At 35.7% G+C, this 26,536-nt stretch overlaps 1 protein-coding gene across 19 annotated transcripts in view; it reads right to left on the bottom strand.

Annotated features, from left to right (window-relative positions):
* bru3 (bruno 3) overlaps window positions 1-26,536 on the bottom strand; it is a 318,409-nt gene that overhangs the window by 43,452 nt on the left and 248,421 nt on the right. For 14 of the 19 annotated variants that reach the window (XM_066392862.1, XM_066392856.1, XM_066392858.1 and 11 more), the window contains 2 exons: window positions 17,138-17,186; window positions 16,872-16,940 (listed from right to left, as the gene is read on the bottom strand). In XM_066392862.1, the coding sequence (XP_066248959.1) occupies window positions 16,872-16,940; window positions 17,138-17,186 (118 nt within the window). Of the gene's footprint in view, window positions 1-16,871; window positions 16,941-17,137; window positions 17,187-22,920; window positions 23,118-26,536 lie in introns of those variants that run through there. The other 5 variants (XM_066392861.1, XM_066392852.1, XM_066392865.1 and 2 more) reach the window with 3 other exon arrangements.

Below are 26,536 nucleotides of genomic sequence, written 5' to 3' on the forward strand. Positions count from 1 at the left end.
GCAGCACTGCTTCTGCAATCGTTTTTTTTTACTCTCTCTAATCTCATAAGCCTTAAAATTCGAAAGTTTCTAGAACTCTATTCGGTTTAAACTTCACATACATCTATAGGCCTCGCGATATTGAAAATGATCCCTTTCGAAGAAACTTCGTGAGAGTTCTGACTGGCAGATGTCTGGCATAGGCTTATAAGATGCTGTTATGTTGGAATCAAAGTTTCGAACCCTCGTTTGGGAAGTTTTTTAGTGAATTTGTTCATGTTGATCTCCTGATTAGGGGTTGAGGATTTCCGAAAAAGTTTTCATTTTCTTCGGATATTTTATGTGCTTGCTTATCCTAAATGTATTAAGAGAATTTGTTTTCAAATGCTTTGTTTCAACATGAAGTGGTCTGAAAGCAAAATTATCGATAAGAATTACTTAACTCATCTCTCTGATATAACTTTATAAACAATTTCTTCCTTATTTTATATCGACTTGATTTAAATTATTTTAAAAAACCAATTGACTTTTAAGCGTTCGGATCACCACAGCTAAACGTGCATTTCCATTAAAAATGTATTTTTTTTATTTCCAGAAATTTTTGGCAGGCACTTGCAACGGTGCCTTTACAGCTCTCTGATCAGTCTGATGAAAGCGTAAATTAAATTCTCTATATAGAATGTTTCTCTATTTAAAGTACAATTTCCAAAAGGTCAAGATCAAGAAGATTTTGAAAAGAAAACTATATTTCTATAGGGTGCTCCAAGTTCAATGCCCGCACCATTAACATGTTGAAATCCGTAAGACATTAAATCTGCTTTATAATAAATGGCGATAATCATTTCAGAAATATCTCAAAAGAAAAACATTAAATTTCCCTGGCTTCATTTTTAAAAATGGAGTAAACCGAGATGATTTTCTTGGGACACATTTGAGCCGGTCTTAATATACTAATAATTTTTTAAGTGACTTAAGATGTAATTAATTAATATTTTATAATACATTTTTTGCTTGTGTACTATACCAGCGTATATTTGTGTTGTTTCAGTGAATCTTAATGATAGAGTGATTATCTTATTTAGGTGACGTGGAACATAATTGATTTTATGATTTTATATATTATTGTGAGTATCAAACTTTTTGAAATAAAAAAAAAAAAGTTTCGGAAAGGAAATGTTAATCTTGCTCATTCGTGCGACGTTTCGGTTCTCCGACAGCCTCATTAACTTATTTTTCCAATAAATATTTGAATTTTGAATTAAGTACATATCTAAAATTTGTTTAGTTTTGAGAATCTAAAATGTTATGTTAGTCATGAATCGTACATTCTAAATTTCCAACGTTTTCGTTCAAAACATAGAGTAACTTTTTAAAATACTCGTTTTAAATCATATAGTTTATTTATAACTTAAGTGATGAATAGTTTGGATGGAAATGTTGCAAAACGTATTAGATAGGAAGTCTCATAATTAATTGTGGTTACATAATTGAACCACAAATTTCTTATGTTAAAAATAATTGCACTTTGATATAGGTAATTTTACGACATGTAAGTCCATATGAAACTTTGAAACCCATTGAAATCATATCGTATCTTGTACATTTTCTGAGATCACAATGGTGGGCTTCGAGTTTAGAGCACCCTGTACAAACGTGTGAGATACAGAATCAAATAAAATCAAACTTTATTCATAGTAGGCATACCAGTATTTTCATATGTCAACAAACGCTACATAATACTACAAAACATACTAAAATTACATATATGTATGTGCTACAAACAAGAGGAACGTATGGGAAATGTAAGTGCCGCTCAGACCTGCAAAGAAAGCCATTAAAGTCTAAGAAAATATATACTGCATTTTCATCCTTACAATAAAAAGCATTAGAATTTACAATATATTTAATAGCTTTTTTAAATCATTCAAGAGGAACAGCTCTCAAAGCCCCCAGCACAACATAAAAAACTTAACACTATAGTGGTTAGTCTTGTCCTTGACCCCGGAGACTCGATGGTTTAGAGTGATTGAATTATTTACGCCCAAATAGATCGAAACTGCTTGCTTACGTCTGAGTTTCCATGGAGGAAACAATGAGTTTACGACTAGCGGTCGTTGTTATATTTTTACGGCCGTCACTCTCGGCAACGGGCCATAAAGCCACAATAACGCCCGTCGTTCTTGGCAACGGGCTCTAAAGTAAAAGTAGCGCCTGTTAGTTTTATAACCATATTTAATCAAAACACAAGGTATATTATTGTAGTTGTATGTAGAAGATTTACAAAATATCACTTGTGCGTGAAACATTGTGCATACCACAGGCCGAAAGAAGGATTACGCCCTTGACTAAATAGGGCCTCAAATTCCGGCCGCGGACGTAATCTTCTTATTTCACCCCTTTACACATAAATGCCTATTAATGTCGCTTATCTATAAATTTTGCAGTGATTGAAAAACTTTTTTATGTCTCAGCAGCAAAAGTGTTTCTTTACAGCCTTAGAATTAAAAGTGATCCTTTCTGTTGTGTCATTAAAACGTCACTTTTTTATGAATGGAAGGAAAACCATAATAGTGACAAATACCTCTTCCGATCTGACACAAGGCCGCGAAGATTCCTAATTGAGAAAATGTTTTTTTTATTTTCCGGGCGAGATGTACCATCCAGAAAAGAGGAAATGTAATTATTAGTGTGGGTCAGGTAGTTATTAATGTTATTTATGCAGAGAAGAAAAAATATGGGATTAAGGACAGGACTTTGCCCTTAATGTGTCCCATGCCAAATTCTAAGACTGCGTGATTTTTTTTTTTGGTGCTGTACGTATTGGTGACGGTCATAGTGATAGGAGTTAATAAGCCTCACACTGTCTATTAAGTCAAAGTTATACAATTCCAATATCCCGATTAATATGTCGTGCGATATAGATTCGAAAGCCTGTATAAGCTGGAAAATCTTCGATCGAGTAATCTGTCCCTCCTCAAGCAAAGCTGCAAATAATGCATGAGGTGAATAATTGTTATGGTCGTAGATTCTTTGACGTGACAATCGAACCGTTAGTAATTGGTAAAATTCTTATCCTCGCAATATGTTAATTAAATATCTGTTTGATAAAAACTGTTTTTCCTGAATGCTCATGGAGGTTACTGTGAAATTTCAAGTGTCAAGGAAAAGATGGAGATCCCCCCGGATGTACATAATGGTAAAACAAAAACTAAATCTGGATAAATTCACCTTTAAGCTGAACCTTCCTAGCTTTATACTTATTCTTCCATTAGCTTCATACAGGTAAAGCACTTTCCAAACCACAAGCTTTCCAGAACAAAAACCGAACCTAAATTACTTTGTTCAATGGCAACTCATACAAGTCGATTCCCATTACAAATCCAGCAATAAATCATCGATAATCTTTGTCATTTGTCTAATGGCAAATACGAAACCATTAATTTAATGATGAGTTTTTACGAACACAACTAAACCCACAAATTACAGGTATTTCAATGAATATTACCGTATAGTGGACGAACGCCATTTTATTGTTGCTAATGGCATATGAAGGACCACGACTGGAAAGCGGGAGTCATAGTTCGTTTTATTATTTTAAACTATATGAGGCTAATTTATAAGAGCACCGAAAAATTTTCAGTGCTTTAATAAATTCGTCTGATAAAATTCGCATATTATCGAAGCATCAATTGTTTGGCTAACATAAAGTTTCCGGAGAATTGATAATTTGGGTGTTAGTCAAATAAGGCCGTAGGTACGCTTAATTCAGGGAAAAATGTTAATTAATGTAGGGTTTGTCCCATTCTTTGTCTAAAACACGCGAGGATTAGGATCTCTTCACTTTACATTTTTTACAGTCAGTAATGAGTAATGCTATTATAATTTCATACTTCACCTTCAAATGGTTTGTACTAACATAACCCTCTTATAAGTACTTCATTTTCAGGTGAAGTTATCGCTCATATGTCCCCTTTTGTCCCTCTAAACGAAAACAGAGCGTCGGTATTTATTATTTATATGCAAACAGGCGGAATTACTTCAACTAAATTTACTTTAGGGGGGAAATCGATAATCACACAGGTTAATGTAAATACCCGGAAAAAGGGGGAGACACAGATTTTTTTGTTCACATAGTATTTGGGGTAAATGTACGATCGTGGGCGGAAGCGAGAGGACTATATCGATATGTTTTCCACAAAAGCTCAATTATGTTTATTGAATACTGTACTAACGAACGCAGAGGATTTCTAATTTTAGAAAATTTGTTGTCGGAATTGGATGATCTGACAGAGTGGTGGATTTGATTCGTTGTTCTTTCTAGATGTAGATAACAAAAAAATCAAATTTTTCTGTCAAGTATGATCAAACGGGGAAGCAAACGTATCACAGCGGGGGCTAAGTCTTGGTCAGTTCACTGTCTATACAATCAGATAGCTGCGTCATCATTTATTTATATGGAACGATCTTCTAGAAACGTTGGTGGAACAAAGAAAAAGAAACAAATTCACTTAGCATGGCAGATGACTATGCGTGAAAATTAATATTGTAAAACCTCCCTAAGTCCGGTTGCATGCCAAAGATACATTTAGAAGTGTGGTGGAAAATAAAATTGTGTCTTTCAATAAACCAGTACAACCAAATGAGCACTTACACCCCAAGGACATGAATGTCACTAGCGATAAATGTGTCTTTCGTGTGTGTGTGTCCATTTGATTTTAGTGGATTGTTCGACAACACAATTGAAATATCATAAATGTTTCCATCACATTTGTAAATGTCCTTTTCGTGTGCAACCGGATTAAAGAGTACTGAAATTTATTTCAATAATCTTTTCCGTGACTTTTGGGTTATTTAGAATCCTGCAACTTCTGGAATTGTCTACTTGCATTTAGAAGCTTCTGGACAATACCCTGAACTTAGCTCAGTTTCATGAAAATTTTGATGACGTTTACACCAAATTCGAAAAAACTTTTCGGAATTTAGCTAGCAGTTTAACCTTTGTCGCTTAGATTATTTCAATGATAATTCAAAATCTGAATATGTATTTCACTAAAATAATGTGCTCGTGGAACACCTCACACATCCGCTGCCAGATAAATTTCTGCACGGGCAGATGGGGATATAACATTTCCATGCAAATTGATGAGATCTACAAATCGAAAACCTACACTGCTCTATATCATGGTCACTTAATCAATACAATTCGTCCCTGTGGTTGCATGTCAGGATAGAGGCTCTATTCAAATCCCCTCGATGTATACTTCATCACAGTAGTAATTTAAAAATTTATCGCCCAATTTGGCAATAATTATCGATCTCCGTAAGGGAAACTCGACGAAAAGCAAAAAAGGGGAACGAATCCCCATAAACAAAGCCTTTAAGATCGGCGAACTCTTTATTTAAAATAAAACAATCAACTTCCTAAACGGGAGATCCGGTGAATCGCTCGCCTTAAGAGAATTGAATATCTTGGATGAGGTTCATTTCTTGTAGTAAATTGCCGGCATTTACTTAAACTTTAGGTATTTCAGCGACTACTGTTTCTGACTGATGTTTCTCTTTGTCTTCCCCAGTTTTATGGACTTTTCTGCTGCCGTGGCTCGATAACCGATGCAACTTCTTTTGACTGAACTCCCTGAAATATTCTTTTATCGTGTTCTTTCCAAGCCGTATGCTTTTTATTACGAACCTCGTTGAATTTTTATAGTCCTGGTTAGTTATGTTAAATATCTCTTCTTGTGTGATGCCGTTATTGGTTCTTTCTCTATATTAAGCTTGCTTACAGCTCGTCAACCCTTTGGGGCCTGTTTAAGGCAAAAATTCAAGTTTGCTCGTGAATATATTAACATTTTAATTGAAAATGAAAACTAACTTGGCAGGAGTTATTAATTTATTCCGAAGTTTTCCACCGAGGGTTTAGATTTAATATTTATTAATTTTTCAAATGCTTTTCTTGCAGTTGATTAATGTCTCAGCCAAATTACTCTTAATGAAATTGAGGCAAATTTTGGCTTCGACTTTTTTATTACTCGCTTCGTGTGCATATTATCGCTCAATTTTCGTTCCGAGGGCAACACCAGTTTTCATCTAGCGTAAACCCAACGTATTTATTTGGCGTAAAGCTTTTGTCGGCCTGTTTTTGTTTACTCCTGCCACGCCGAATCCATGACTGACAAAAGCTCTTAATCGTGCACGAATCACAAATATTTAAATGTGCATTTGGGGCACTCTTTTTGTTGCTCTTCTTCTGTAAATGCTGATTTTATTTCAATTGTCGAGGGTGTTGCCATGTTTACCATACCAGTAAAACGGGTTTTCCACATTTTTTCCCGTTTGATTCATGTGTCAATCTCGTTGGAAGGTTGTACAACGTGAATTTCAAGCTGGTGTTTAAAAATTGTTTGGGAATAATTGTGAATGCTGGGTATTTTTAAGATGATTTAGATGATATGAGGGGAGAGTCACTTCTAATTGGGTCGTTTGTTGTCGAGATATGGGTCAAAAGCGTAAAACGAGCTTTATTCATTATGTATCTCGCCCCCATTTCCCCGAATCCACCAATGCCTACTTAATTACAATTGAGTTTTATAAGATAAATTTCGGGTCAGTATTAGCAAGTAAAATAACACATTCATTACATTTTGAGTGACTGATTTTTAGGGGTTAATTTTATTGTTCACTTTGTTTTAACTTGAATCTTCTTTATTGCTTCCTACATTATAAACCCAAATTCACTCAACACCACAGGATTGCAGCTTAAAGCATATACATCGTATATCTTAGATGGGGAGTGAAATTTAATAGCGTTCCTGAAGTGTGTGATTCCTACAAAAGCAGACTCCTCTGCATTACTTTTGATGTTCTGAAAATGAAACAGATGGTAAATCTTGTAAAAAGTGCTGGTTATTAGACTCGTTACTACATCGATGACTTCTAACTTATTTAGTGATATTCCTCGTTTGCACATTTATAAATTTCATGGTGAAGTAGTACACTAGACCAAAGTAGTTTTGGTCTTGAAGCTGTAAATTCTCTGGTATTTGATTGATTGTTAATGCAGAACTCTTTTTTGGATTTTTTTCCATGCGCTGACTGATCAAATAAGTTTTTGAATGACTCAATTTCATCAGCTAAAACATTTCTTCCAAATTAGTGGTGGTGATCCTTCAACGGTAAGTGCGATCCACTGAAGGGTCATGACCGCCACAGTCACTGACCCAAGCGGTATCTGACGAGTTTGGTTCAGTTATTGAGCCCTTTCTCCCTTGATGGTGTAAAGCGATGCTTCAGCGCACATCGTGCAAGACATAGAATACATTTCTAATCGAAATTAAGGGCAGTGATTCTTTTTTCCCGTTAAATTTCTCGTCAAGCTTGAACATCTCTGCGGTTCATTTCTCCCTGCTGCACATTCTTTTCGACTAAACTTCAATCATGCCGCTGCATATGTGCGCCCAAACTCCCGCCTCCCCCCAGGGGGAGAATGGATAAATACTTCAATTCAGAGCAGAAGATCGGCTATCTTATCAGCTTCTTTAAGGTTCACCGCAGGTGTCGATGAAACGTCAGGAAGCATTTTCATTAGACCAGGGTTTGCAAATATTTTCAATTCTGCTTTACTGTTTGCTGGCATCCACTCTCTTTTCCAAGTCTCGTATAAGTGCATCATTTGCATCCTTGTCATCATTAGCACATAACTTGGAGTACGAGTATTGCTATCTTTTAGCTCCAGAGAAAAAATCATTTCAATATGGTATCTAGATGTAAAAAGCCGATTCGTCACTCTTGAGAGACGAGAAGAAATTATAGAAAAAAGCACATGGCGTAAATGTGAAGTTAGGAAAAAGCATTGGTTTAAGGTACTAGTTTCTAATTGGACCCGACTGCTTCAACGATGCAAGTCTTTGGAATGATGAAGAGGAACTTTGAAAAGGAACTTTAAATTTTTAGCAACCTACACTCTGTGTTATCTTATATCTTTAACAAAACATTTTAGGTGCGATCCCTTCATATAACAATATCCCTTTATCGGTTTTAGACCGTTGGTCAGTGATTGGTGATAAATCATAAAAGGGTATACTCTGAGGCATTGATTGAGTGTTAAATATCATATTCCGTCGAAATAGATCAAGCAGAGCACAAATTTTAGAAGATAGCTTAGCAGCTTAACTCTGCGTTCCTCTTCAGTCAAAATTCGAATCTTCTCTCTAAATCTCAAAAAGACCGAATTGTGAAAACGTTGATATTTCCTCAATAGAAGTTTCATATAAAAACAGTTATGAGTGTTTTTGCAAGAGTTCAGGGCAAAATGAAATTTTGAATCTCTTTGTTATCATAATTTTTCTGTCTGAAAACGTAAGAATTGGGGGAAACTTGTATCTTACATTGGGGATTTTACATAAAAATTGAAAATTTTCCGAAAAAACTTTATATGCTATGTGATATTTTGTTGCAAACAGGACAAGTATTTTTTTTGACATTTTTATTGCTTAGCTCTATTTGTATATTACGTCGGTTATAAATATTAAGAATATTGATATTTTCTTAATCATGCGCACGCGACCCTAAGAGGGTCTATTAAATATTCAGATTTATCGTTTAATATTTATGTTCTTCAAGAAGGAAATGATTTTAAATTTTCCATCTCATCAAAATGCCCCTAAAACATATCGGCTGGAACTACGCAATTTGGCGACTTTTTAGCTGCTTTTAGAGCTACAATATCCTGTCGTGAATTCCTCAGACTCCAACGTTCAATATAACAAAGCTTTGTATTTTTCCACTGGAAAAACAAAATGGATTTTTTTTATTTGACGAAAATTTAAAAAAATACTCCAGCGAACACTACGAATTCAAACATTCACATTACTTGCAACGTTGGTTACAATGCTTTATTGCAGAAATAAAGAGAAGAACGATTAATTAAATGAAAGTTGCAATAGATCGCAAGAGAAAAACCTGCAAACTCTAAAGCGCTCTTTGAAACTATCTCTTCTTGTAATTCTTATATCGTGGCTTAAATGCCTCTCTTCGTACGGAACATTCAAAAATGAAATCTTCCCTTATTGTACCGGAAGTATACCCCAGAAGAAAAACAACATCAATTTGTCCCACATACTCCTGTTTTGTATGAGTCGCAGCTCTTCATATTGCTTTTGACTTTATTAAGTGAGGGTTTCAGACCTAATTGGGTTTTTAAAGGGAGCTGTCGTCACAGGGACCCGCTTTTACGAAATAAATGAAAAGAACTTGCCCTTAATGTGAGAAATTGGTTTTTCCTTGTTCCGAGCAAGACTTTTTTTGCTATTGGCAAAGTACTTAGATCCAACATATACGCGAGTGGGAAACTTTTACTCGGTTCATTGTAAATTGCGCTTCTAGATAAAAATATTCCCTCATGGGTGATTGACAAGAGCTTATCAAAAAGTTAGGGGTAGTTTTAGATATATAAGGAGGGTGCTCAGCAGAACGTAAAAATGAACTCTCGAAAATAAATGTATGCGCAAGAAGATTGGAAATGTGAGTGACTTTTCTGACAGTTACTTTAAAAGATACAATCTAAATAATGATGTGCCTTGTGACGAGACTTTGTTCAATAGAAACTTTTTTATAGCCGCTAGATAAAAGGAAGGAAGGTAGGAGCTTGGATGGTGTACGAGCACGAAAGAAAATCCATATCGCAGGATTATTTTCGTTTACGGTTTACATAGCCCCCTGGGGACTTAATGTAATTTGGATTAAAACCGTAACGGGAGCCGGGGCGTCTTAAACAAACACCAGAATTATCCCCCCGACAGGAAATATGCAAAGCAAAACAATGTTAAGAAATAAGAGGCGCGAAGGAACCTTCAGGTGTTGTTGCTCGGTCATTTGGCTGAATAATAAATAAGCCACGATTCCCTCTCGTTTCAGCACGTGCTTATTTCCTCAATTATTTACATGTCTTCAGATAGATAAAATTTAGTAAAAGGAAATCTAAATTACGTAAATTGGTTTAAAAGGGCCCTTGAATAATTCCAAAGTGCATTTATTATTTAGGAGAAACTGAAGCGCTCCTCTTTACAAGCTGCAAGGATAAAAGGAAACTACGTAGCGGTTCGAATGAATGGGACTTTAATGTCGGCTGTTTTGGAATATAGAATCAACGAGTTTTCACTTTTCGGAGTTTAATTCGAGTGAACTTGAGGCAGTATCGGTTATTGTCAGATATTGTCTTAAAATCATTGAAACTGGATGAATTACTAATAAGTATCTTGTGTGTTTTATGAAATATAGATTTAATAGAACTTCTACCAAAAGAGATATAAACCTTATTACTCCTATGAATTTTTGAAAAAATGGTTAAACTTTTAAGTAGTTTCCGTTTGGTGGAAAGTTATACATATAAAGAAGGTTCAGTTACAGCTTTTCTCGAGAAAGTAGAGGACCTGCCAGTTTTTCAAAACAATACATCTGATAAAACGTTTACGTCAGTTCCTTCTCTTGGAAGAACCAATCAAAATCATCTTGTCACCTCCAAATGTTAGCAAATCTATTCAAATATTAAAGCAACTTTAGAAATATTTAACCTATAAATTGGTGAACTTAGGATTCATTTTTAGACATGTCTGGGGTTATTTATATAACAAGCAAAGAAAGTAATTCTTAACGCTCGAGCGTAAAATGTTGCACACGCGATCACGCGAGAATATTTTAGATTTTTTTAGCTGGGTTTGTATACTATTTTTCAATAACCATGGGCCATATGCAAAATAAAGAAAAATGTAGATTATACACTACTTCGTCATGGTACATCTGAATATGATCACTTTATCTATCTAGCCCATACAGGTATCACCAGTACAAGTGGAAACATATGGATTATGCAAATAAGAGAAGGACCGCGTAAGGCTTAGTATGCCTGCGACAAAGACCAACGAAGTGGGATGCGAGGCCAGAGGTTGACATGGGCGGAGTCAGCGCAGTCGACGTCTGCACTTCGATATTTAGATTAGTATTGATTTCGCTATCTTTGGGGAGATGGAAATTTTTTTTTAATATCAGAGCAAAAAGCAGCAATGTAAATAAATGAAAAAAATGATTAATCCACCACTAGAACTTACATTAGTGAAATTCTGAGACGGTGAGGGATCTGGTAACACTGAACTAACTCCTCCCACTCGGCTAGTCCGTCCGGCTGACGTCTCCACTTCGGTGCTTAGATTAGTATCGATTTTGATACCTTCGCGGCAATGGAATTATTTTTTTAATATCAAAGCAAAAAGCAGCAATGTAAATAAATGAAAAAAAAAAAACGATTAATCCATCACTAGAATTTATATTAGTAAATATTCTGAGACGGTGAGACATCTAGTAACACTAGACTGACTCCACCTGCTGAACTAGCTCATCCGGCCGACGTCTCTACTTTGGTTTTGATTTGTATCGATTTCGCAGCTTTTGTGACAGCGGAATTGTTTTTAAATATCAGAGCAAAAAGCCGCAATGTAAATAAATGAAAAAAAAAACGATGAATCCATCACTCGAGTTCCTTTACTATCTTTACACTATGGATAATAAAAATCAAATTGGAAACTAGGTAGATCATACAATTCGAAATACTTTGCAGACATATAAGCCGTAATCCAATGGAATTGTTTTCTGCCGTTTCGTCCACAACTGCGATGGACATTATCAAAGAAGTTGAGATAACGGATGAAATGATTTTTCATGTCTCTAAACGATTACGAAAGCGGTAACTGGAGAGTCCGCTTTATTTATTCGCTCTTCCTTTGGTGGTGGAGAATGGAGCATCGACGCACATGGAGCGTGACATCGCACACTTTTGCAGTTTGAAGTAAGTGCAGTGTAAATACCGTGCAGCATAATTCTTATGCCTCGTGACTCTCGTGTTAATGCCACGTTCTGTGGTGCTTATATGTATTTAAATACAGCGCCACAGTTACACAGAGTCTAACACTCTCCTGATGTTGATAAAGGATCGGTTTTTCTTTCTCTGACTTTAGGTTTTGCTAAGCTGGAACCAATTCATTTAATCCAACTGAGACTAATGTTGTCCAAGGACAAAATAGATCTCTTGTGTGAACCAGGGGTCTATCGGATTCCGTGTATTACTTAGACAATGGGTTATATACCTGAAAAATATTTCCAATTTTAAAGTGGAAACCTATTTAAACATTAAGCCACCGTTAATAATTGATAGCCTTTAAATTGAGAACTTAGAAAGTTCGATTCTGCAAAGTCTATGTATACTCTTAAATCATCTGAAACGTTAATCAAATATCTAGTTTTTCCAGGATGTACATTCGGGGGTTAACACATTCGAATTCTTCTAAACTACCTTAAAGAGACATTTCTGTCCTTGGACTATGCACGTTTATCCATACTTTTTGAATAAGTTACTGTTTTAATTTCCAATTGTGAAAATAAATGTTCGTTAATATTTTATAACAAATACCGGTTCTTCTATAAATACCATTGGGGTATTTTTTAAATGATACCGCGTGCTCTTCTTTGTTTCATCTGATTTGCTGTTTCGCGAATTCCCATTCTTCTAAAACACTTCTATTTGTTATGTGAGACTGTGTGCTTTTCACTGCGTTTTCTGAGAATTTCTTTACTTCAATTTCTTAACTGCAAAGGTAATAAATTTTCAACTTAATGAAAAGTACACATCTTTGCTTCTGATAAAGCAGACATTCTGGGGCCCTCGGATTCCTATTCTTCTAAAGCACTTCAATGGGATATTTTTTGTCTGGAACAGCGTTTTAAAATATTTCCTATAAACTTGATTTCTTTTATCAGAACTCTAAAACTTTCCCGAATTGTCTAGAAAATTCTTAAAGGAAAAATTGACTTGAATTTCTTGGGTTTTCTTGATAATGAAAGATTTTTGACGTGTTTATAAAACCCTCAGATATTAAACTAATTTTTCTATAAAATTATAAATTTGGAGGAGGAATATTAATCCTATATGTACATACAGCCCCCAGGCAATCCGGATTGTGAGCTTGGACGATACGATCCCGGATCAACTATAAGCACGAGGCACTTGATCTACGTATTATCCGGAAAAAGACGTCGGTTTAGTAAAACGTTGAAATTGTGAAGCGATTTAACTTGTTAACAAATTCCAAATAAACAAATTTCCTTTACATCCCATTTGCAGCCTAAAAATGCCTTTCTAGTTAACAACCCAAAGGGCACAATCGCTACCATTTAATCGGAGACAAGGAATGTAAACGACAATCAGCGAATGCAGGTATTTGCATGAATCATGCTAGCGATGAGTCGTCAGACTTAAGTGCTCTCAACGTGTGTTTAGCCTGCCTCTCTATCCTGCGAATCACGTAGTCCTGCAGTTTACAGGATTTGAGGAATAATGAGCAAGCCGCACGTATTAGATCTGTTTATTGGAGACTGAATAAACACTAGGTGTACTCCGAGTAATTTTCACAATGTTTTGCTGACAAATTAGAACTATCATGACTTTTGTACAAATAAGAGAAATTTAATAAACCGCAATTAATTCTCCTAATCCCGGCTAACATTTATCTAGAACTTGACTTTGGTGAGCCCAGCGTTAGAGTATAAGGAAGACTAATAATTGAATTCATTGATTTCCCATTTCTCTCTGCGACGGTTATTAGGGCAAACCGAATGGGAGTTTTACGGAGGCCTCGAATAAGCGAATCGAAAAGAAGCTTTCTTCATCGCTTTAAATTTATAAAGTGAGAGGGAGTTTTTTACTTAGACGCTATAAAAGTTTCATAGATCACGCGAGGAAACAATCTCGGGCCAAAAAGTTTTTGTAACTTCTTCTCGGCGCACGTATATAATATGTGTGGTGTGTCGTTCTTTGTCAGAGAAGTTTCGGGAAGTTTGAGGCGTGCGAGACAAACGACAAACAAATAATCAATAGGCCCCAGCTCTGACTGAAGAAGACAAGAGGGCAAAGATAAAAATCAAGGGATAGAAAAAGTAAATACAATAGAAAGGTTTCTAATTATCTCGTGGTCGATTACGTGATGTCTTAATTACCACTCCCTGAAGCTGAGTAAAGAAGGAAAGGGACCCTCGGGTAGTGGATACACATAGATCACCATTCAAAAAACTGGATAAAGTTCTGAAAAACTGAAAATATTCTGATGTAGCGATCTCTTGAAATTCTTCCTCGAAGCTTATGATCAAATTTCTGACTAAAAATGCATTCAAAGTAAACGTTCCCACAACGATTTTCTCTGTAGTCGCCGGCGGAAGCGTGACAAGCAAAAATTGTGAAGCTCATATAAGTTACGCAGTAGAATTCAGAAATTAAATAAAACGAACCTAAGCTTTTGGGGACTGCAGGTTTTATAAAAACAAATCTAGAAAAACTTCAAGGTCCGTCATGACCAATAATCTTCGTAGAAAAAGGAAATAGATTCAAAGTTGAATATGAAATTACGACCTGAATTTTTTTCAAAATCTTTATGTGACAGTGGGTAACCTGGTAATCTGTTTTTAGGCCCAATGTATCAAAGTTCTCGTGACGATACGAAAGAAAATGATTCAATGAAAATGAACAAACGGATAAATGTCATGCTTTAAATTTATTATTTCTATGGGAAATCGCGTTGGCAACGTTACCAAAAATTTTATATTGGCCCTTAATGATCTTGGTTAACGTCTACAAGTCCAACTTCAACTTTTTTCCAACTTTTTGCTCATTTTACTTATCAACTTTGTTATCAACAAGAAAGGATTCAAAATATCCTCTTTATGGATGGCGATCGGTACTCAGAGACCTGAACTAAAGGATGAAGAAATCACTTACGGGGATTAGGTAAGTTTATCTCTGAGACAATCAAATGAAAAACTTTGGACCATCTAGATACTGAATAAATTGAACTAAAAGGAACATTAACTGTAAGAAGCATTAACATAAAGGGCATATAAACTCCTGCATGAAAATTCAATGAAAATAGCAATTCTTTGAATGAGGATCTCTTCAGAAAGATGAACAAAATGTGCAAAAAAAGATAATATTAATTGCCACTTTTTTTTAACTTTTATAAATATGCATAAAGACATAGATCGATGTACCACAATTGACATTCTACATCAAACTGAAACAAATCCCACCTGACATAGAGCCTCTTCACCTCTTCACTGACGCATTGAGCAAATGGTAGTCAGTGGTGACTTTCATTACTCACATGGAAAATTATAAAACGTAAGAAATCACTCTCAAATATTACTACTTTACTAAACGCGGCAGCAGTTTAGGTCTCAGAACGTGTTCAACAAGGGCTTTATTTTTAAAAGGGCATGATCCAAATTAGAACAAAAAGACAGTGTACCTATTTTCTTTGTGGAGTTCGATATAAAAAATATTCAAGGGAAATGGAATCTCCAGATATGTTGAATAAATTCGATATAGTGTAATTAGAAAAATGCTCATAATGTGATTTTTCAGGAACGTGGAATCACATAATCTGCAAAAACCTGTCTACCCTCTGCCTGGTTAATATACAAATTCGTTCCTATTATTTTGGGCTTCCCTGAATTTAGGTTTTTCCAAGTTTGCTCAATCCTCTAAGAACGTGGAATTCTTGACAACGAAAATGGAAAAGGAAGTCAAACATGGAGAGCGGTTCTAAAAATGTAGACTGCACGTCATAGCTCTTAAGCACATATTCTATGAGAAAAAAATGTATGACAGTTCATGACATGTACACCAAAAATTTCCTTTTCCAATCGAAAAACAAATTAATATTAATTAGTATTTCCTGTGAGGAGTCGGACTCAGTGTTTCGCATTGACCGATCGGAGGGCCAGCTTTTAGCTACTATTATACATATAAGTCTCCTTTTTTCATCCTAATTATTCTCCTTTCCTCTTTCAGGTTTTGCTACATACACCAAGGCTAAGATTGGACTAAGATTGTTAACTGGTTTTAAATACAAATTAAGACTAAATTTCTTATTTTAATGTCGGCGGGACAAAACTAGCGTGAAACATTCGAGTGATGAGAAACCCGACAGGATGAAACGAGTACAAATTTTGTTCCTTACCATTTACTCTTACAGTATTTACAACCCTGTCTCTTTTGAGTCTGTTCAGTTGACCTTAGGATGATATCGTTGCTATTTCATTTATTGTAGTCTTTGGTTATCTGTCAGACTCATTTACTTTTATATGCTAAGTAGAATGAATAGACGAAAGTTCCAGTCGAGATCAAAAAAGAGAGAAGAGATTGTGGTTTTGCTTCTCAGAGACAAGAGGAGAATTTTGGCAGTTTCGGTTTTCAAGGGCGGCCTTAGTGAACCTTTCCTCTTAACGAGTAAATAACCGTAACATTTCCAACAAGAATTTGTTAATCCTATATTGGCGCCTAAAGCCCAATATGCGCGTAATAAAAGTAATATTATATTTCCACACTAGTCTCTGTATAAGATGGAACAACCCGACCAAAACTGTTTATGAAAAGTGTCTATGATCTTACTAGCTTTAACATGCACACGATCACTGGATAGGTAAAAAATCTAATTAAATATTAAGCACCAGATGTACTGAATGAAAGCAAAATATGTGCAAATAAAATATGTTGAATGGACACTACCAATTAAAAAAATAAAGATTTATGACGCCATAAAAAAATTGGTTGGCACTTCTTCGCAAACCGTATAAAATTGCACTTTTATGTCGCCATTAAAGAAGTGTTTCAGTAATGTACCGAGACAAATGGTAGCTTTCTCTGGAATCAAGAAAAACGAAAATTCTCGGCACATGACTGCTATAATATCTACAAAATGAAAACGTATAAATACAAGATTATAAATTCGAAAGAATGCGGGTAATAAAAAATCGTAAAATTGTTGTGAAATTTCTCTAACTACGTCGATGCTTACCGGTACCATCCCCGTTATTATAAAACCGGTTAAACGAGCCTGATTTTGCGCTTTTTTCTTTCTCAAAATCTGTAAAACAAATTTCGGTGTTGGTAACTTTCGACCTCAAGTAGTGGAATTTTGCTTTAAATTTTGGACTCACTATGCAAACTTTTAGATTCTTATTGTCCTTTTTTGTTAAGTCCAGTTAGTTGATGGTTGTTATTATTATAATACAAGAAACATTTACACTGAGCCACAATATTTAACACAAAAGTTCAACTCACCACCACGGTTTTCGGTATCCGCTGGTTTCACTTGGATAGGGCGGTTCATCTGAAAAAAAAACATTTCTATTAACATAAAAACTACTAAATACAAGTGTAATGTATGAAAACTGCTCTAATAGCAGCTAATAACGTGTTTCCAAATGTGGGGCTGCAACTTCAATATTATCACTTATTCACGATGCAAACTGAATATTTTCATGTGTTTCATCACGAAAAAGGGCGATTTATCAAGTGTTTTATTGCCGCAATTTCCTGATGTTTAGATAAATTAACCATGGTATCGCTTTTGTTAAGTTTCTTTAAATAAATTGGTGGCTATAAGTTGTCCGATAGAAGTTGGTCAATGCGTTAAGTTGTGGGAGAATAGGTGATTTAATTTAAATGCGAACTATTTAAAATGTGACAATATTCATTCGAGAATCGTCTAATTAAAAAGAAAATCTCCTTATAGAGGGTTCGATTCCATAATAACCAGCACTCTTTCACAGAAACATATATTGAACATGAAAACTTTTTAATCATTTCAGATATTAATAGTATGAACGAAGGCAATAAGTACATGAAGATGAAAACCTTTAAAGAACTCTCCTTAAAACATCTGAATTAACAATAAATAACCAGAACTTCTGTAAGGAAGTTTGCAACAAACCTGAAAGGTTCCTAAGAATTTCAAAGATTAATAGAATTTTTAATTGAAGATCTAATTATAAATCAGGCTCATCAAACAATCCTTGCTGCAGGATTGGAGTCAATACTAAGTAACTATAGCTTTTTGGTTAAATTAAATTTTTTCTCTGAGAGATTTTCTCTCTAGATTATAAAGCAAATTTCGCACTTAAATTATTCACTAATAAACCAACAACAATAGAATTTGTTCAATTTTCATTTACGAAAACTCATAACGTCCTCGAATGATTCAATAAGAAATAAAAAGCGATTTTACACGAGGAAGTTGGGTTGTTAACATCCAGATTAGAAGCTTGTCAGAGAGAAAGTCCCCCTTTGACCTACATAAGTTGGAAGTTCTTAAAATTTCTGCAGTGAAAAGAAAAAGAATCAGCCTCAATCCGGAGCTTTAACCTCTTTATGGCTGGGGGATAACTTTCGGTTATCGCCAGAGCTCATAGAGGGGAATTAGAGGATTTTAGGTCAAATTCTCCTTAGGAAATCTAATTGGCAACAGAACGATGTCTCCTGAAAGAAATTTGATAAAAAATTGCATATCTAGCCTTTTTATTGCACCTGTGTAATTTCTAATTAAAGCTAAATTGCTAACTTCGTTTGGAAACTTTTCGGAGAGGATTAGCAACAATGCAACGCATCAAACTTCTGCGCTTTAAAACTATACCAAAAAGTTGTTAATTACGAAGTTAAAAGCTTGCAACTTGCCCTCGGCGATCTCAAGATTCCGATATTGAAATTTGAAATAAATTTTCCCGAGTTGTCCCAAATTAAAGCAACCTTCAAAACGGGAACTCTTTGAAATCGGAACGGCCTGTCTTGAGGTTATGTTCGAAATGAGTTTTCCTTAATCCGAAGCTTTCTTAAGGCTTCGATTTAATTTCATTAGCTAATATTGAAACTTGGCTCTAGACTCTAGATGGTCGTCTTAATATACATAAAAGTACTTCAATGGTGAACTACACAGTCTTGACTTAGACGTTGAGTTTTAAATGGGGGACTGATTGATCGATGGCATTGAGAAAATGAGTTATAATAAGACTCAAGTCTCTAACTCTGGAATTAACATTTTGTTAATGTGGAAAAATTCCCAGTTGGTCTAGACAATCTCGAGTTAGTTGCCGCGTTTCAAAATTGGTCTTTTTCCACATGCCAGGAATAAATGCACGTAAATTGAAATCTATAACTATCGTGCAATTTCCAAACTAGTGAACCATGATCAACCCTGTGACCTACTAAGAGGAGTCGCATTCTCTCCTTAAATTGAATGAATGTTTAGTGGACCGAACACTCTAATTCTGGATATAACTGAGACGATGGGTGAACTATGTGCAATAGTCAACCTTATGAGTGCAGAGGAGATCTTTTTCCTGCTCATCGAGAGTTCTCGATTATTGTTATTATTTCCGTCGTCCTCATAGTGACAAACCCCAAAAAATTAAATAACCAAAATAAGCGAGCTCGAAAGCCAAAACCTCACATACCGAAATTATACTGTTAAAATGTACGAACATTAGGTAGAAGAAGCAGAAGAACTTGGTTCCTCAATATATTATGTTTTCCCTCGAGAAAAACATCCCTCTTGACTCTGAAGATGCTTTGGACCCCTATCGTACAAATTGAAAATTAATATCCACTCCATCCAGCGTAATTCCTGCTTCCATGTAGCATGGTCGAATTGAAAGAGCGTTCAAGACGGGACAGGAAAAATAAAAACGTCTCCAAAATAATCTTTCTAAATCGATGAATAAAAGTAATTTCGGCCGCCGAAGGGCCACAATATAGCGTGGTCATTCGAAAAGATGCTTTCAGGCAACACTTCACTTTTATTAAAAGAGAGCGGTTGTCAGGCGCATCTTGATAAGGGTTTGCTCTCGTATATAAAACGCAGGAGGGGACTAATTTTATAAAAAAAAAGTCCCCAGTCGCTCGGCTGACTCGCAGAACGATATCCGATTTTTCATTTCGTTGATTTAGATGTGTCGCTTTCCCGGAGAATTATTGATATGTTGTTGCCTTCACTTCGGTTTGCTTTATTAATCATTCATTTCATCGTAGAGTCATTCTCCTTATTAATTTATTACTTTCACTACCTGCTCCAGTTCTCATCAGCAAAGCTATCCCTGGCATTTCCATTTCAAAAGCCCTATCAAACTCAAACCTTCTTTCATCGAAAGAGAGCAAATAAGCAAATTTAAATTCTCCGAACAATTCGGATGCAGCAGGGCCTAAAACTCTTCTCCAAAGCATTCTCTATTCAACTAAATTTAAAGGAAATGAGATTATATACGTCGAATCTTCGATATGCAAATAATATGAACGTACACTACCTATAATGCTTATTTCTTTGAACGTATTATAGACGGAGATCTACCTCGAGGAGCGCTTTAACATCGACGATGTTTCAGATAATGTTTGAAATAAGATTTTTGCTCTTGCTCCAACTCGAACGCAATAATAACAAACGAGAACCCCCAAAGAATATCGAACTTTACGTATGCATTACTATCGACCCAATGCCCATATCTTGCAATGCTTTAACACAGGTTATTATCTGAATGTAGCAACATGTCTGATAATGAGCTTTTACTAATCAATCTTGTTATCGATGCATGTATACACAGATACACGTATGTGTCGCAATTACCAGGAGATTAGATAAAGTGGCCGATTGGGGTGATGCCAGTTTAAGTAAAAATCATCTCCTGAAATCTGAGGTAGACATATGTATAACGCAATAATTGACAGGGTGCTGTCCCTTACAAAACTGACCCCAACCCCTTCGTATTAGATTCAATTGCACCTGCTCTCCCCAATGACAATGAACTTAGCGAGGGGTGAATAACTTTATCCGCATTAAGTTGAAAATAAAATTTGAAATAAATATACGACAGGAGCTGGATTTATATCATGCAAGGAAATCTTCGGTATTACAACAATGAAGCCCTCACGAGAGTTTAAAATAGCTTGGAATAATCTTCTAGTCTTAAAAACCACTCATAAAATATTAAAAATAACGCACGGAAACACGTGTTTATTTCCCACTTGAGCTTTGTTTACGCCACAACCGAAATGTGTTCTCTCTTTTTGTTTATGTCTGTACGTGTACCTTTAATATCACAATATGTGCGCCAGTAATAGGTTGGAACATTACATAATTCTTGGAATATGTTTCTTCTTTGTTTGCCATATTTATTTTAATTTATAGACTTTACTCCCCAGTGCTATTAATCCCTCAGGGTTGCCCTAGGACACAGTCGTATCTTTAATATCAGGGTGCAACAGAGCGTGATGCAAAGATGAGTCATGGGTCATAGACCTATAGTGGACCCGTTACAGCTTGGAAGCCTGAGGGTTGATACATTGCCATATATTTCAATACCAAAGCATTCAAATTAATATTAAACGGTTTCAATGCAATATATGCGTGCGAAAAATTTTGATTTTTTACGTATACCGACAAAGTTACTTTTGGCGGGGAACAACGAGGAGTTAATGATCGTTGAAGTCTGGACTTTGATGCCATGAAACTATGATAAGGACCTAGGCTCTTAGTTGGAAAGACTTTGAAACGAGAAGATGATGACGTTGCGGAAGACTTAACAGAAAAGCTGGATGACGGATAAATATTTTGGCCTCTCTACTAGCAGTTAGTGGTGCGTTTCATTTTCCAATAAATTTCACTTTTACTCAAACACAGTTGACGCTATAAGTAAAGACAACAATTACAAAAAATCCAGCTCCATTAAAGAAACTGCAGTTTATGCCCAAAACTGCACTGTTTACTCACCCTGTAGCACGCAGTTTTCCTAAATTTTACCTGATTCTTAATTCATATCAAGGCGATGATATTTAGCGTTCAAATGAAATTGGGACATCCTGCCTGCTTAGAAATCATTTAAAAGTTTTTTTGCTTTCCGCGGAAAATGTCTTCTTGCTAAACTTGCCAGCATTTCGACATATTGGACATTAGACGAAAAAAAATAGATATGTTTCAACAATGACCGATAGCACTGATAGGCAATGAAAATAACAAGGACCACTACTTAAGGACTACTAAGGATTGCTACTTAAACACAATTCGTAAATATGAAGCACAAGAATTTGGATTCGGGTCAAAGATATAGGGATGATTCATAAATGCCATCATGCTTTAAATGATGTTTTTTTTTGGCAAACTTGTTCTGTGTTGATACTCGTACGTACTAGAAAAAAGGGATTATAGAAAATTTAACTGAACTCAGAATATAACACATTGACATTTCATGCATTAAAATGGGAACTAATGTACTGGATTTTTTCGAATTAAATTAATTTTAAAACGTCATAAACCCCATATTTCCATATCTGGCACACTTGTTAATGGAATATTGAAGATAAATAATGAATTACAAACACTGGCGAAAATAAAATTTCATAGAACGGAAAATTTTGATTTGCACTACTTTATTTCATTTACAGTTACTGTTGTCATTTATTTATGCATTTACGAGGCCTGATAAAGAAAACACAGTATTTCACAATTGAAATGGTAACGGTTTAGGTCAAAGTCAATACTAAATATGTTGCGTAGCATTAATTCGATTTGGCAGTCCCTTGAAGATCTTAATAGAGCAAAGGTTCTTTTTACAGCTGGCGCGATCGGTCCATTTGTGACATATACATGATAATACAGGAAGTTGAATAAAAATTAGCACGCTTCTTAAATATACATTTCTACGCGAAAGTCTTTACTTAAAGATTGTAAATTTTCTCATCGAATTCCGAGGGGAAAGACGGAGTAAGGAGAGATGATGTCAAAAGCAGCGATAACTTGTAATAATTTATTAAAGTAGGAAATAAATTAGCAAAACTTAACCAAATTTGTTTAGATACAAATTAATAGAACTTGTAACTTGGAAAAAATTTAACTAACCAGAACATCCACTTCCTCGAACTTAACAGCGTCCGAAACTTGCCATTTACCTGAGCTTTATTGCGCGTCCATGTCTCTTATTAAGTTAACTAACTACTTAAGTTAATGAACAAGCCCAATCAATAAAACCCAATTAAAAGCCAAGCGCACACACAGAAAAAAAAAGGTACAAGGAACAGCTTACTTGCGTGGAATAGTCGAGCGAATTGGACCGCACCATCTCCAGAACTTGCACCATATGGAAAGTTTGAAAAAGCTCCACCGGATCGCAATAGTCAACAAGTTCCCAGTAGACAGTGTTGGGTTTAAAAGCTCCGCAAAAGGTACAAAAAAGTTTTGTTGTCGTCGGGACGAAAAGCCGCAACAAGGAGAGAATTGTTGCGTGTGTGTTCGCGCGACAGGTTCGTCTGTTTCGGTGTGAGAGGGCTTACGCAACGCCGTCGGCCCTTTGAGCGTGCAGGGCCGTACGCAGCCGAACGTGCGGCCAATCGGGCGCCACCGCCTCACGCACTCCCATCGATCGGGAGCCGTCGTCAAAGAGATAGAGCCGAGTTAACGGGGAAATCTTACGAGTGAACGTCCCTTTCCATTGAATGGAGAACGCCGTCACGTCAAGGCTACAACGCCATCGACGAAAAAACTGCTTGTTGCTTTGTGCTTTGTTTGGAAGCGTTGTGGCGGTTTGGAAATATCGCAAGGCTATTTGTATTCAATTTATGATTTGACATCTACGTATTGTCAACAATAAGATTCAACTAATAATGATAGAGAAATAATATGAAACAAAGATTAAATTGTGAAATATTCCATTGGGAGATTTACAAACGACTACCCATGCTGTATACGAGATAAAGCACCTTGATTGACATAATTCATTATCAATGGCAAATTTCTTCAAGAAGGTGATAACAGAGAAGGTTTAGTGTAAGAATTTCTCACGAGTTCTTTTACGTTTATTAGTATATGTAGCTGAAAAGACATTAATTTAAGGTTTAATGTCATTGTTACAATTAGATCTTGTTGAAACCATACTGTGCAAAACATTTTCTCCAACTCATTACTAACACTATGGATTTTAACCATTTTAACTAGTGAATGTAGAGAACCTGGCAATCAGACAATTAACATTAAAATGTGGCAATTTTCCTCATATAACTGAAGAATGAACAGTACTTTTCTCTATATTTGGAAAACATTAGAAAATTGAAAGATAATGTTAAGTAACGAATATGCTGTATCCATGTCACGAAGTTATATGAGGGACAAAAAAGGTAAGCCAGGAAAATTTTTACGAGGTCGATGTAACTGGGGATTAATGGTCGATAAGCACACGTTGAAGCACGGGCTTGCCCGTACCAACAAAAGTGTGCGTGCCGGGTCCTTGTCAAAAGAAAACGGGGTTGTAATTTGGATCCTAACTGGAGCAGCCGGAGTTTTTAGGAAGCTAAAAGTTAAACGTTTGAACGGAACGTGGGAACCCGACCAATCATAGTTAATGAAGTAACAAACCTGACGCAAAATGTAAAGTCCTTCTGTTCATTAGTGTGCAGCTAAAAAGCTATTGATTCAACCGTTACAATTAGAACTTGTCGAAATCATAAATTTCAATGGACATAATTTAGCAATGTCCAAAACTACAAGCCTTTGGAAGATGTCAATGGATGGACACGTTACACTCAAATTGATAGCGTTTGTAACAAGCTCAATAAGAGCTTATTGTATTAATTTTAAAAGATATTATTGTTGAGTATGTCGAATGACTCTAAAGTACGTTTTCTCATCTCTTTTTTAATAGTTGAATAATGGAGTACTAATGATGATGAAATAGCGAGTTAATGAGCCACAATATACATTTTTGTCAAATATAAAACTGTTTTAAAAAGCTTGACAAGACAAGCATTAGTACAAAATAGTCAAGCCACGAAATAAAACATTGGTTTTTCAGGTTTTTAAGTCAAATTGAAAATTTCGTGAAAATATTAAACTTATTCCTCCACTTGTTAATCTCTATTCTGTATAAGACGAACCAACAAGGAAACAAAATTGGAACAGGGGAGAGCCTTTTAGTCTTTTACCGCGGGATAAAAGACTTGTGACAATTTACGAATGACTAAATGAGAACTTGGATGAAAACGGCTCAATAAGAATAAGAAACAATTAGACGAACAAAGAGAAACATGCCTGGTATCAGGGCAGCGCATTCCCTGGAATCATTTGTTGTTATTTTGATATTACTCACTCAAGTCGTTTTAATATCATTTCTAAGAATGTTCTACCCCCCAGATTCAGCAATCTGGTCACTGATGTGTCCAAATATACTCAGTAGCATAGAAATTGCAGCACAAAAAAGGGATAGAAATATTTAGACCAAACTTTTGTCATGGCCACCCCGATCTCCCGATCTCTCGCCAAGCGACTGTGTATGAAAAATTATGGGATGGAAACAAAGAAATTTAATTGATCCGCCTTAGGCATTGAAAATTCTCTGGTGGGAGCTACTGATTGCTCGAAAGGAAATTCGTTAAGACGACATGAATCGTCTACTGAAATCAATGTCACCACGAGTGATAGAGTGTGAAGTTAATAGAAGGGGCTCAACACATTATTAATTGAAAACTACGCAATCCTGCGTGACAAGACGGGTAATTTCTATAGGGCTTTCTCTTATACTGTTTTCTATCTGCTATTCTGTATTAATTCGCGGAAAAGAAGCCTAATGAGAGTGTACATACATCTTAGAAACTTCAGCCCTTCAAGCCTGCGCAGGTATTTTATTACCTTCCTACTATGTGAGAAACGGCGAGGAAAAACTTAATTCCCTTCGAAAGGGTGGCAAAATTATAAATGCGATTAAAACTTTAGTATAAATTTAACAAACAGGAGGGTTAAACGTGTTATCTCAACTATAAACAACTTGAAGTTCTCAAGTAGCGCGGATAAGATCTCGCGAAAACCTTTTATCAACGCTTAATAGACATTCTCTAAGGGACAAAAAGGGCTCTAAAAAAGTGGCCATATGAAATTCTATTGCTGAATATTCCCGAGTGGACACTTTTGCGTTTATTGCACCATCGTTGGGAGCACGAGTGTGAAGAAAATAGTAATTAGTTCTAATGAACGCCAGGGGATGCGTTGGACACATTCGCCCTTATTGTCCCCGTTTTTAACTTTCTGAGCCCGAAATGAATTTTGTCTCGCTAATTTTCCCTTTCATTTGTATCCCCCCTTGAGACTGTGGCATTTTTACTAATTTTATTTTCAATGTTGATCCATTCTTATCTCTGGCAAAGTTTTTTTAGAATCTCAGTAGATATTAGTCCAGAAAAGTTCAGCAAACTTCCGCAGCGTTCACGCCTGGCCAGACTTTATATATCTACGTACATATACGTCTGTATCGTGGAACGTGACCGATCTTTCATCTCGAGGGATAGCCTGGAGATTTCCCCCGGTAAAACTATATACTTTTGTTGTAAACTTTGGTAATTCCTTTTCAAATCATCTATCACGAGATCAGCAACACACGTTCTCAATTTTCGTTCGAATCTATCTGGAGGAGGCGTAAAATGGAACGGAATAACTCTTTATGTGGAGTAATGGGAGTGATTATTTAATGGCTGTCGACTGTGGTGGAGTTGTTGTGGAATGCAATGATTGAGTGCTTTCTGAAACAAAAGGTTCGCATTTCTAGCAAGCATAAGTTTTTTTTTTACATCGAGAGGGTCATAAAAACCATGCTTTTCAGCTAAAATGAATTCTTTTTTTTTTTTTTAATTTTTTTCGAGTTCTTTTATCATATCCCA

This window comes from Euwallacea similis, chromosome 8 (assembly GCF_039881205.1).
Source record: "Euwallacea similis isolate ESF13 chromosome 8, ESF131.1, whole genome shotgun sequence".
NCBI classification, from domain to species: Eukaryota; Metazoa; Arthropoda; class Insecta; order Coleoptera; family Curculionidae; genus Euwallacea; species Euwallacea similis.